This window comes from Apus apus, chromosome 6 (genome assembly GCF_020740795.1).
Source record: "Apus apus isolate bApuApu2 chromosome 6, bApuApu2.pri.cur, whole genome shotgun sequence".
Taxonomy (NCBI): domain Eukaryota; kingdom Metazoa; phylum Chordata; class Aves; order Apodiformes; family Apodidae; genus Apus; species Apus apus.
Window position 1 is genome coordinate 6,459,591 of NC_067287.1, and position 13,002 is coordinate 6,472,592.

At 41.7% G+C, this 13,002-nt stretch overlaps 1 protein-coding gene across 1 annotated transcript in view; it reads right to left on the minus strand.

Annotated features, from left to right (window-relative positions):
• The window catches only part of THSD7B (thrombospondin type 1 domain containing 7B), a 326,234-nt gene that overhangs the window by 18,427 nt on the left and 294,805 nt on the right, over positions 1-13,002 (minus strand). The window contains exons 20-22 of the mRNA XM_051624219.1: positions 5,611-5,752; positions 4,172-4,287; positions 2,933-3,050 (exon numbers count right to left, since the gene is read on the minus strand). Of these exons, the coding sequence (XP_051480179.1) occupies positions 2,933-3,050; positions 4,172-4,287; positions 5,611-5,752 (376 nt within the window). The remainder of the gene's footprint in view (positions 1-2,932; positions 3,051-4,171; positions 4,288-5,610; positions 5,753-13,002) is intronic.

Genomic DNA, 13,002 nt, shown 5'->3' on the forward strand with positions numbered 1-13,002 from the left:
TTATACTTTACTAAGTATCTTTCCAGGAACTTTGAGTCAGGCCGTGGGAGCACCATCCATTAATGCAGGGCCATACATCTTTTCATGGCAGCACAGCAACTGATATGAGGAACCCTAATATATAACCTAATGTCAGCCTAGAGCCCCAGCCAGCATCCTGAACGATGCTGCCCAGAACTACAGCTGAAAAAGGCAAAGATCAGTTACACATCTCTGCAGGCTCAGCACAGGCAGGAAAGAGAGATCTACTTTACTCATCATCATTTATAAAAATCAATATATTCGCCCTTGGCTGCTGTGTACCAAAATCCTATTAGCTGTCAGTGCCCCCCACACAGCAGCATCACTTCATGTTTAAATGCACTGTTCCATAAAATAAAACCTGAGTAAGAACAGGCACTGTCTGTAAAAATATATCATAGCAGATCAAGTTACTGGAAGAGATGGACAGAATAAAAATGTTAGCAAAAATGCTTAAGAAACACATGAAAGTGTAAATCCAGCAACACTAAATTTTGATCTGTAGGATACTTAAATTATGTTTCTCTTTGAAGCCATTTATGGTACTTCAGCAGGCCCTTCACAGGCTCTCAAGGAAAAGCAGAATATTATTGTGAGCAGAGCCAGTAACAGCATGTGCAACTCATTTGCTGTGAATTAGTTCTGAGAAGTGTACATCTAAGTCCTACATCTCACCGTTCTCAAACAGTGGGCAATTATTTACCTGGGAAAGGGAAGCTGAATCAGTGCTTACTGCAGTCGATTCCCACAGCTTGTTTTTTGTCATTCTTTGGTATTCCCTGCCTAATTTGAGGCTTCATCCTATTCTCACAAATGCCAATGAGAAATTCATGATGATTTCAAAGGTACTGCAGTTTATGGACCTTCAGGTGCGAAACTCACTAAATTTATCTGTGAAATACCACCTGGAGACGAGTCCATAATTAATGTCTTCTTTGTTCATTCCACCAAGTAGTACTTATAACCAACTGGAACTCAGTGAAGAAGTCAGAATGATGGTGTCTCTGCTATTGGAACCACACAAAGGCCACCACTGCAGGACCGGTGCAACATCCTGGATGTTTGATCTCAGTGTGGCTCCTCACCTGATGGCTGCTGCAGCAAAAGTCAGATCAGGACTGGGACTGCAGTAAAATAAACCATGCGCTTCGAATAACACAGATCAAAATTATTTGCTCCTGCTTTGGGATGAGACTCAGAAGGCTCTTTGGGTCCCCAGAAAGCCATTCAAATGTTGGAGAAGGAATGAGCAAAACTTGGCTTCCTTATGATACAGTTTTAAAGCCAGCTTTCCCAGCTGCTTAGCTGCCATAGATTCACAAAACAGGATCTCCAGCTTTTAAATTGTCCACGTCTGTGGCCTGAGCTGCTCGAGCCAGCTCTCTAGTATAATGGAGTTATGATTGTTGAGGACCAGAAGATGACCCACAGACTGGGCTGAGCTTGGGCTTGACTCTGTGGTTCAAGTAGCCTTAACGAGGTAAGGTCAAAGCCATGTCACTCACTGGAAGGTTTGCATTGGTGTGGGTATCTCCAGGTTTCCTCTGCAGAATCCCAGCTCTAATTTTGGAATTGAAGTACTGTTTGCTCCTTGCATGTGCTAGAAACCATCAGCTCTTTAACCAGTCTTTAGGACTTGCATAAGCATTTCAGGATCAGAAGCTGAATACCAGAAATATCTTTCCTTGAGTACCTACATCCCTGTGCAAACTGTGCAGTGTAAGAGCTCAGGACAAAAACCTTCAGGCATTACATAGGATGAGCTGCTCCTCTCGCATGGTAAAAGCCATAGAGAAGTTAGAACCTGCTCTTGCACACTGTTTTACTTTAGTAAGTGACTGAACACTCAAAACCAGTTTACGTCTATTCAGCAAACATGACCATTAACACTTCAAAATTGATTTTGAAGAAAAAATAAAATTTGGAACTAACAGAATTCCTAGTGTGTTGTTGTTAAAAGACTATCTATGAATTATTCAATTCTGTTAAGAAAGCACAACTTTACAAAAGTGCTAAAAGCTCAGCAAAGAAAGAACACCACTAATCCGAATATTAAGCTTTTTCTGTACCATTCTTTGATCTCTGAAATCCATCTGAAGGAATCACTTTATGGAAGTTAAGAGCTTTTTTCTTTTTGACCTTAAGTTAATTTGATTCAAACATACATTACTGCTCTCGCATCTTAAAGACCATTAGTTGTACATCTAATGCACATCAGAAGCCCGGGAAAGAATGTCACAAGCTTATTTTGAATAAAACCTTCAAGGCATTTCCTCATGTCAATACTCGAAGTCTTTTCAGATCATATAAAGTTAAAAAAGGTCCTAATCTTTTCACTTTTTGTATGCTGGTGAACGTTACTGGCTAGAGAAAGCCTCGCTGAAGTTATTGGAGTCATACAAGTAGTAAGGGACCTTGTGGGTACAGGATGGAGACAGAGACATACTAAATAATGAAAAACAGTCTTAGTGTTTTTTCTTCAATGTGATATAATTATGTTACTAAGAGCAACTTCACCAAAGGACTTATATTTAATTATTTAGCTATTTCTTAAGAATCCTGTAACTCTCCACAGCAGTTTGCTAGCTCTACATACTCCCTGTCTCAGGGGTTAATGTTTCCTATGACTGAATTCCAAGAGTCTGAATTAATTAATAAAATAATGTTCCAGGCATCTGTCTACTTGTTTCCCAAGCTGCACTTTTCACTTTAGGGTACTTTGAAAACATCCTGCTCTCTTCAGAAACCACAGCACCTCGGGCCCCCTGGACTGCCCAGATTCACCTGAGAAGGGTTTGGTGCAGCTCAGGGTGATCCCTGGGCTCTGTACCCCTGCCTGAGGCTGCATGAGCCCATCTGGGGCTGGGGGTCCTGTCTGTGCAGGGGCATAGGTCAGCAGGAGGGGACTCACCACCAGCGCCACACGTGTGGGAGCACTGTGACCAGGCTGACCACGCCGAGAGCCGGCAGTCCACCGCGCAGCCCACCACGCACCCGCTGCTGGTCTGCGCTGGCTTCTCCAGGCCGAGCTGTGGGAGGAGAAGGAAACACAGACATCAGCCCCCCCGCCAACTCCTGCCACAGCTGGGCAGCAAGTCAGGAAAAAAAAAACTGCCAGCGACCCTGGCAGGACACCAGCACCACTGAGGGTGCAACTGGGAACTACTGGAGAGAGTCCAGGGGAGGGCAACAAAGATGACTAGGGATTGGAGCATCTCCCTTCTGAGGAAAGGCTGGGAGAGCTGGGACTGTTCAGCCTGGAGAAGAGGAGGGTGAGAAGAGACCTTATTAATGCCTACAAGTTATCTAAGGGTGGGTGCAGGGAGGATGGAGCCAGACTCTTTTCAGTAGTTCCCAGTGACAGGATGAGGGGCAATGGGCACAAGCTGGAACATGGGAAGTTCCATTTAAATATGAGAAATAACATCTTTGCTATGAGGGTGACAGAGCCCTGGGACAGGCTGGCCAGGGAGACTGTGGAGTCCCCTTCTCTGGAGATATTCCAAACCCCTCTGGATGCAGCCCTGGGTAATGTGCTCTAGCAGATCCTGCTTTAATGGGGGAGTGGGACTCGATGGTCTCCAGAGGTCCCTTCCAACTCTGACAATTCTGTGATTCTGTGATGCAAGCGATTTCAGTGTTGAAGCACTTCACATCTGTGAGTTCATTAGTGTTTGGGTCTTATTCTGAAATGACAATCCCAAACACCTAACAGGCCCCAATACCCCTGGTCACCAGCTTTGGTGGAGCTACTGGGATGGTGCAGGGTGGGTAGCCATGCCCCATGCATGCACAGCTTGCCCAGAGAAGCTGTGGATGCCCCTCCCTGGCAGTGTTCAAGGCCAGGCTGGATGGGGCTTTGAGCAACCTGGTTGAGTGGAAGGTGTCCCTGCCCATGCAGGGGGGATGGAACTAGATGATCTGTAAGACCCCTTCCAACCCAAACCATTCTGTGATCCTATGGTTTGAGTCAAGAACCGATACCACACACTAACACGCCAGGAATGCTTTTGTTCCCAAAAGCACCCAACTGCTGTGCTCCTCCACCATCTACGGTCAGTGTCTTGGTGCAGATCAGAAGGCCCCATCTTGCTGGAAACAAAACTACCCCGGGGACATTCCCCTTTTCCCCCCCATGTGCCATCCTCACCCGCTGGCAGAGCTGTGTGCTGACAGTGGCCCCGTCGCTGCGCTGGCAGCTGAGGAGCCGCCGCCGCTCCCCGTGCCCGCAGGCGGCCTGGGCACCCAGCTGGCACCCGCTCCAGCCTGAGGACACAAAGCAGAGGGTGCAGAGCTGCCGGTCATGGTCATCATCACACTTCCCCCTCTTCTGATTCAACTCACAGGTTACCTTCTCCAGGCCAGGGCTTCCCAAAGCCAAGAACAACCCGCATAAAAAAAAAAAAGCTGCTTTTCAAACCGATCAAACTCAAGTTTCACTTGGCTACAGGAGCTGGGAAAACTTCTGAAGGATAACTCTGGTCCATCGTGTTTTTTGTCTCAAGACAAACCTTTCTACTAGTTAAAACTAAGCTCTAATACCCATGAAATGAAAAAAGTATTTCTACCAGAAGAAAACACATATCTGATTACTTGTCTGAAATTGTGATGGTCAGAATACAAGTAAACTGAAATAAGCCTTAAAACAAAATTTAAAATAAACAAGAAAAGTAACAAAACCAACAAAAGTTTCCATACATCACCAACGAAAATAAACCATATGGGAAGAAAACCTTTTTACTTTGTGTCTTCCACCTCAGATAAACATAAAGACATAAATGTTCTGCATTTCTGAAATGTGATGATATAAAAGGCATCCTCCTGCTGCCTGTGTGTTTCTAGGGCTTTTATTTCAAACAGGCTGAGTTTATATTCAGGTATTTTCTCCTGCTTTCTTCTCCCTTCCCACCAGCCCCCAAACTCCTCTTAGATTTCTCCTCTCTCTGCTTTTCTTATTTATTTGAGCTGATCTAAAAAAGAAAAGGGAAAAAAAAAAAAGGTCTTTTTCATTTTATTTGTTTTGTGGGGGTTATTTTGGGCGGTGGGTTTTTGTTTGTTTGTTTTTATTTGTTAGAAACAGACTGAATTGCTTCAAAGGTCCTAAATAATGCATTTTTAATGCATTTTCCTCAGAATATCATATGCCTGCTCATATAACCTTAACCAGACTTTTGATGGCATTATTTGCTTCACTAAAATCACTGAGATGATACTCTCTTAACTGGAAATTTGGAACTAATTCAGTTACTAATACACCAAAAAGAAGAAGAGATTCCATTCAACCTTTTTTATTTTCTGTGTCCCTGCAATGACAGTTTAAATACAAAACCTTTGCTTTTGTCCACTAACCTGTAAAAACACTGGCATGTTATTAACTTTAGTGAAATCAGTGACTTCTAAACATAACTCTTTTAATGTCAAGGCTTTAGCCACCACGACAAGCAAGCATAACTAAAAACACAACTGGAGAAAGCCTTTAAGCAGCTGAATCTTTTCTACAAATATATTTGGAAACGCAGAATGTCCATTTAACAAACGTTGCAATTGGTGTCACTTCCTGCCAAGAGTAGATGGGAAAGTCAAACCTACCTGTTAGATTGTACTGATATTGGAAGCAGTTTTGGTTAAGAATACATGGCTTCATTTGTGTATCTTCAGGGCAAGGCTTTGTACTGGCAGAAGACCTCAGCACTTGTCGAGTTCGGGTCTGCATAATACTGGGATCACACACCTGGACACAAAATGATGGAGAGCACAAGAGGTCCCAGTAAATCCCACAGCCACTCGTTACCTGCACATCCACAGCCACAATGAGCTATGATACCATCACATTTCTGTTCTAGAGATACTTAAGAGCATACAAAGAAATGTGGTTCAAAGGTAACAATCCGATATTACTGTAAGTCATATTTTGCATATCTTGATTTGGCTGTTTTAGGCACTCCTCTACTATTTATTTCCAGAGCTTTTTGTAAGGATCCTTGGGGACAAAAGGATAAAGATTGTGCTCTCCTCTCCACCTCTTCCCAAGACTTCCAATAAAATGCCACAGCACTGAATAGTGGGACAGGATTTCTGGCACAATTAATGTATTTTAATGTAATAATAACTAATGTTACAGCAAAGACTTTATCTAGGAAGGACATTTGTAATGATATATAATTTATGATGCTGACAAGGAAGACGAGCTGACTTTTCAAAGTGTAAGATAAAAATATTGATTTCACACAGCTTGTAAACCAGGATTTGCTTGTTTGCATTTTCATGTGAATGTGAACCCACTGAGGCTGGTTTTCATTTGCGTTCCTGTATCACTGCCACGAAAACTGTTTGTTTTTAGCAGTTCTCCATCCTCATTCTCTTAGCACTGTGGCACGGGGCTGATTTGCTTCTATTTCAGCTGCAGACATTGCAGTAGTGATGAAATGGCTGCTGCCTTCCAGGTAACATCATCTTTATACAGTGGAAAGCATCTGCTCATCCCCAAAAATCCCCTCCTGCAGCCTCCAAGGCAGGGGCTCTGACCTACTGAAACTCAGCAGACTTTTCCTGCCAGCCAGTACAGTGGGAAAGGGTGAGTGGAAGTGATCAAGGCAAACCTAATGGGAATAAACCCCTATTAAAGGTATTCATAGTCATTTACTGAACAAGATGACCTATTTAATTCCTAACAGTCTCTCATTAGGCCTAAAGATTGCTCAGGAAGAGCAAAGAAAATAAAAGAACAATGCATGCAAAAATACATTTACATAAAGGCTTGGGAATTTAAAACATTATTTTCTACAGAATGCTTTAATTACTAAAAATAACTAACAGTTCAAAACCACAGGCTTATTATCATGCAACAAACTGCCTGCAAACACTGAACCCTGCATGGGTGAAAGTGTGGATAATTCCTGTATTGTCAATATTAAAGAGAAATGTAATGGCATTGCAGCATAAATCTAGATCTCAGATTGCTGTAAAGTGGATTAAATGCACAGATGATAGCATAACTAAACAAAACAAGTATCAGACAAATAAGAAAAAAGTCTGGCCCGGTCTTAAAATATATTGTCAGAGCCTATTTTCCTTATGCTTACACTTTGTGAAGGAAATTCTATTATTCTCTTACTGCTGACACACACCTTGTCAAATCATATTACGTGGTAATCTTATTTGAATATCCATGGTCATAAAAAATAACCAATTATCTGAATTAACTGAAATTAAACCTATGCTAAGTGTTTACCAATACTTCACTGCCTTTCCCACAAGTAATCAGACTGCTCATCTGCACAACTAACACTAATAACTTAAATGATATGCCAATAAAGCAAATTAAAAAAATATTCAAAGCAGGTATTTGAGTAGCTACTGCTAATTAATGTTTCTGTGTATTATGTATTATGTTACCAAAGGGAAAGAAAAATAATCAATTAATGTGGTGAAAGAAGCTAAGTTTGTGCCATCTCAGAAATACCTGCTACAGCTTCCTTCAAAATAAGAACCTGCAGACGGAAAATATGCACCATTTTTAGATCAGTAATTTCTTTTAAGAAAATAGTGCTTCCCCCCCATCAGATGTGCACCCCATTGTGCTGGATTACAGGGCAGGGAGGCAGCTGCACATGCTGTCATGCAGCCACCCTGGTTCCTGGCTAGGAGGACCCTGCTCTCTCTCAGGTGTCCTCTTGGTGGGCAGGAGACCAGTTGAACAGCCCTGACTCAAACGGGTCCAAGTCTATCTTGTGTGTGCCAGGATTCAACCAAACCAGCAGTGTCTTGTGTTCTCCTCATGTTGTGCAGGAGCCAGCACTGATGTGATAAGCTCCCCACTTTTACTAGTTTTGAATAAAAAAGGATTTCTGTAGGAATAGTGTTCATTTAATCAAGCTGAGTACATGGGAAACATGCAAAAATTCAAAGTCAGCAAACTGTAACTAATATCCTGTAATATTATTTGTTGAATTTCTCTTTACGTCAATTGAGAAGTCAATTAAGTTTTATAATTGATTTTCTGGCCATACTCTTTCAAGTTAACTATGTAAAAAAATTGAGCCAAATACATATGGAACTGAATAAGCAGCAGGAGGGGATGATTTGCAAAGAAAAAGATGAAAGCTGGGCTTTTCAAAGGAGTAAGACTGAGCTGAGTATCCAGCTGCTCTGGAATCTCAATTGGCTTGGGTGCATGACTCCTGCAGGATGCCTCCAAAATCCCAGGCTGGAAAAAGGAAATATTTACAACATGGCAAAGGCTGAGGAATCACCTGGCAGCCACAATGTCATTAGGGGATGTGAACAGTTAAAGACAGAAAGAGAAAGGCAAAGAAAGTTATAGAAGATCTTCTCTCAGTGGGGAGTTGCTGAGGGTATTATCAGGCAGTAATGGAGAGAGGTGTGTAAGCTGCAGAGCAGGAAGATGATGTTGTCACCTTTGTCACCACTGCCATCGCTACCAATGGCATGGACCTTGTCCTGAATTTGGTTCCTAAAAAACACTGAGCATTGAGAGGTGCATAAACTGCTAAGGTAGAAACGAATTGCAGTTCTTCCCAAAGGACCAGGTAGGAATTATCAAACCCATCATCTTTATTCTGCGGAATTATTCTTGACTCTACTAACTACTGCATTTCTTAATATTTCTTTCTGCCAATCACGTCGTTCCACCACAACCACTTGTCATGATTTTAAGCTAAGATAAAAAGTGAGGGACACAAACATACACAAAGGATGTACTTGGCCTCTGCTCCAGACAATAACGGAAGAGACAAAGCACAGAAAGTTTGTTCTGGAAGAGAAAGATGTTAAATAAAACAAAACTGTCAGGTTATGAATGCTAAATTCCAGATTAAGAGCTGTTAACATATCACTCATTAATATACACTATTAGGTCTTCTTTGTGATAGATTTTAAAAGCTGTCCATTGATCTAGGCTTTCATATGCATCATAATTTTACAGCACAAAGGCTGTAACCCATTAGTGAGCCCTTTAAGTTGTTCCATTTATCAGATAGCTTGGCTAATGCATTCTGCTCTATAAATAGCTGGCCACATTAGATTTAACTGCCTATTCATAAGGCAACATACAACCTCAAACTAAGGTAAATGCCTCGGCAGCAACAGGATTTGACTATTTTTAACAGTGCAATGAACCGTTACATTGTTCATGCTGATGTGGATGTTTTGTAACAATTTAACAAGCCATTTACAATAACAAGAGCAGTCTTTTGAAATGAAAATGCATTTGCATAAATTTTCTTTTGGAGATGCATCTAGGTTCTGAAATCTTACTTGCCTCCACAGAGAACAGCTACTTTTAAAAAAATGATTGTTCCTAAAGATGAGTAAAAATAAAATAATGAATCTAAAAAATAACGAAGTTACCAAATTTTTGATAAAGCCATACAAAAAAATCAAGTCCCAGCTATGCATAAGGAACAGTGTACATTCTTCCAGAAAGCCTCAGACCAGAGTAATTCTCATGCTTGACCTGAATAAATCATCTCTTGAGCTAGAAATACAACTGTGCAAGCTGCCTTCTTCAACCCAGCCTCCTCACTGCAGGTCCTCTGCCAAACCTATGGATAGAGGTACTGGTTGGGACTTTTTACAAGGGCATGGAGTGATAGGATGAGGTTTAATGGCTTTAAACTGGAAGAGTTCTATTTAGGTTAGACATTGGGAATAAATTCGTTACTGTGAGGGTGGTGAGACACTGGCCTGGGTCGCTCTGAGAAGCTGTGGATGTCCCATCCCTGGAAGTGTTCTAGGGCAGGTTGGATGGGGCTTGGAGCAACCTGCTCTAGTGGAAGGTGTCCCTGATTGGAACTACATGATCTTTAAGGTCCTTCCAACCCAAACTATTCTATGATGAAGACTTCAGTGAGTCCCAATGTCTACAAGAGTCTACAATTTCTCTTCCAGTTGGCTCAGGAAGGAAAACATTTCCAAACCATAACAGCTCCAACTCACATCTATGACAGAAGTCACAGCAAAACCTGAGAGTCAGCTGCACTGCCTGGTGGCATTTTCAAGAAGCTATTTCAATATTACACTCCCTCCCCTGCAGATTCAAGAGAATAATGACTCAATTGTCACAAGTCCTGAGCACTGTACATCGCTATTGATCCATGCAGAAAACGCTCGCTGAAATGGAGACAGCTGTTCTCACTCACTAGACATGTAACCTCCTATAATTAACTAATTTCAGACCTCTTAGAATTAGCTGCAAGAAATGCACACAGCTGAGGAGGCCACTCTGATGGGCCACGGGGGCTGCAGCAGCTATCCACATGGCTGTGGAGAGCCAAGGAAATAAACCCGAGGCAATTATTTCAGGGGCTTGTAGCACCACTCGCATATTAACTCTATTTAGGGATGCTCTGATGAATTCAATTGAAGTCAATTAATTACATTTCCAAGTCTGATGGATACAAAGTCAAGACACCACAGGTAGGGGATGTTATTTGATCACTGAATATGAGATGGTAGGATTTTGGTTTCCAGATTGTTTAGCTGGGTCTTTGAGCAATCAAGTGATGATGTCTGACTGAACACACTATTGTAGCTGCAACAAATACAAAATCTCTGAAGCAAAATGCAAGTCAATCTAATTTGCTCATGTTTTGTTGTTTTGTTTTGTCTTGTTTCTTCCCTAACTAGCAAGCTTCAAACTGTTACTTTAAATGGCTTTAAAGCCCTCATACTTATGTTACGTGGATGTTACTTCACGGCAAAGAAGAAAACTTCATGAACCAAAAAACAGTCTTCAATCAGAGGGAAAACCATTTGGAATTTACTTCTCACAACAGAGAATTTGAGAATAACAGGGAAGGCTTAAATCCATAATTATTAATTTATTGAACCCAGTAAAGAGACAACCTCAAAAGTAGTCTTGAAGTATCACATTTCAAACAGCTGCATTTCTTGGGCAAAGGAGCACTAGAGGAAATACTAAAATGTAGCTTTGTGTAGTTATGTTAAATAGCACTATAATCAAGATGCAAAAATTGTGATCCAGTTGGAAAACAGACATAAAAGAATTGTGAGAGCACCTGAAATTACAAAAGACCATCCTAGAAACATGAATAGTTAAGAGCAAAAGGAAAATGCAGCCAACACTTTAGAATAAAAACAACATTTTAGCAGAAATAAGTATCGGAGAAAATACTTCCTATTGACAAAGCAGTTGCCACCTTTATGACCCATTGATTTTGACATGATTCAAGATAATTTACTATCCTGAAAGCAGAAAATTCACCTGGGAAGAGTGCAGCTACAAGATAAAACCAAGTAATACCCTAGAAAGTATCCAGAGTACAATGACATATTGACAGAAGGTAAACTGGATAATCTAAAAGGCCTTTTTATATTCAGCTGATAAGAGCTGGTTATTTTGCTATCAGGATAAATTTATTATCAACACTATTAAATATGAGCAGCACACCAAAGTGACTGGAAAAGTATTCTCACCTGACCAAAATCTTAGGTAAATATCCCAAATGAAAGAGCTACTCAGGCAAAGATGAGGCTGAAATTGTGGTTGCTCGTTTCTTACAAACTAGAATTCATCAAGTTTCATAAATCCTTTTTATCTCCAACAAGCCAAACATGACCAGAGACACAGGAAGATTTCCCAGAAAGCTCTTTGGCAGCCGCCTCACAAGCGTGCTACGACTAAAAGAATGCCAACTATTTTGATATGAAATGTAAATGTGCTTGAAAAAGAGCAGCCTGGATGTACAGTTTTGCTTTTTCATTTCAATATGATGTGCTCCTTCAATTTTTTTTTAATTACTTGGGGAAGAGAAAAGAGCCATACTTAGAAAATGGATTTTTGGTGAATATTTGAAAAGCGTTTTTTACATCCTCAGAAGACAGGCATTTACTTCCAGATTGGCATGAATCAGAAACCATGGATGAGTACACCAGCTATGGAGCAAAAGCCCCTCAGACACAATTAAACAGTCCTAATGAGCAAGAGGTTCTATGCATCATGTTTCTTGGGCTCTGTGGGAAGACACTTCAAGCAGGCTGGAAGGAAAACACGTCTGACCAAAAGACTTAAAAGGAGATTGGGCTGCAGGTGCAGACACCTGTATTTGGGTGTCTATATATAGGGTCTCTATGCAAAGTCCAGAGCCAAGCTCTCACTTGCAACCAGTGAAGCTACTCAACTGACCACACACAGGCCTTCCCTTAAAGATGAAACAGGATTCCCCGTAGCCTTTTTAACTCCACTGACCATGTCCACCAGCTTGTGACCATTCTCAGTGACCACCTTTCCTTGTGGTGACTCAGGAGATGGAGGGTTGCATCAATTACTTTGGTGCTGGCTATGCCTCACTCCTGGCCACCTGGAGCTGTTTCAATCTAGAGAAGACTGAGAGGGGATCTTATTAATGTATATAACTATCTGAAGGGTGAGTGTCAAGAAGGAGGGGCTAATCTCTTTTCAGTTGTGCCCTGTGATAGGACAAGGGGCAATGGACGCAAGCTAGAGCACAGGAAGTTCCACCTCAACATGAGGAAAAACTTATTTACTGTGAGGGTGGCAGAGCCCTGGAACAGGCTGCCTAGAGAGGTTGTGGAGTCTCCTTCTCTGGAGACTTTCAAGACCTGTCTGGATGCATTTCTGAGTGATTTCTGCCCTAGATTCTGTGGTGGTGCTGCTCTGGCAGGGGGGTTAGACTCGACGACCTCCAGAGGTCCCTTTCAATCCCTACCATTCTGTGATTCTGTGATCATGGTACAGCCATTCTGCCCCAACAGCACATCCAGTGCTTGCCTTGCAGATGTTAAGTGTGCTTAGGCTGGGAGGGACTGTGCTGTGTGGTCCTCTCTCAAAACCAAAGGAACATGAACAGCTTGAGTAGCTATAAAAGGGAGACAACACTGCTGTAAACTCACTGAAGAGCAGGTTTTATCTGTCCATAAAACTTCAAGCTGTTTATTGCTTTGTATCTGGACATAACTATTTAAACACAGGCTCCACCC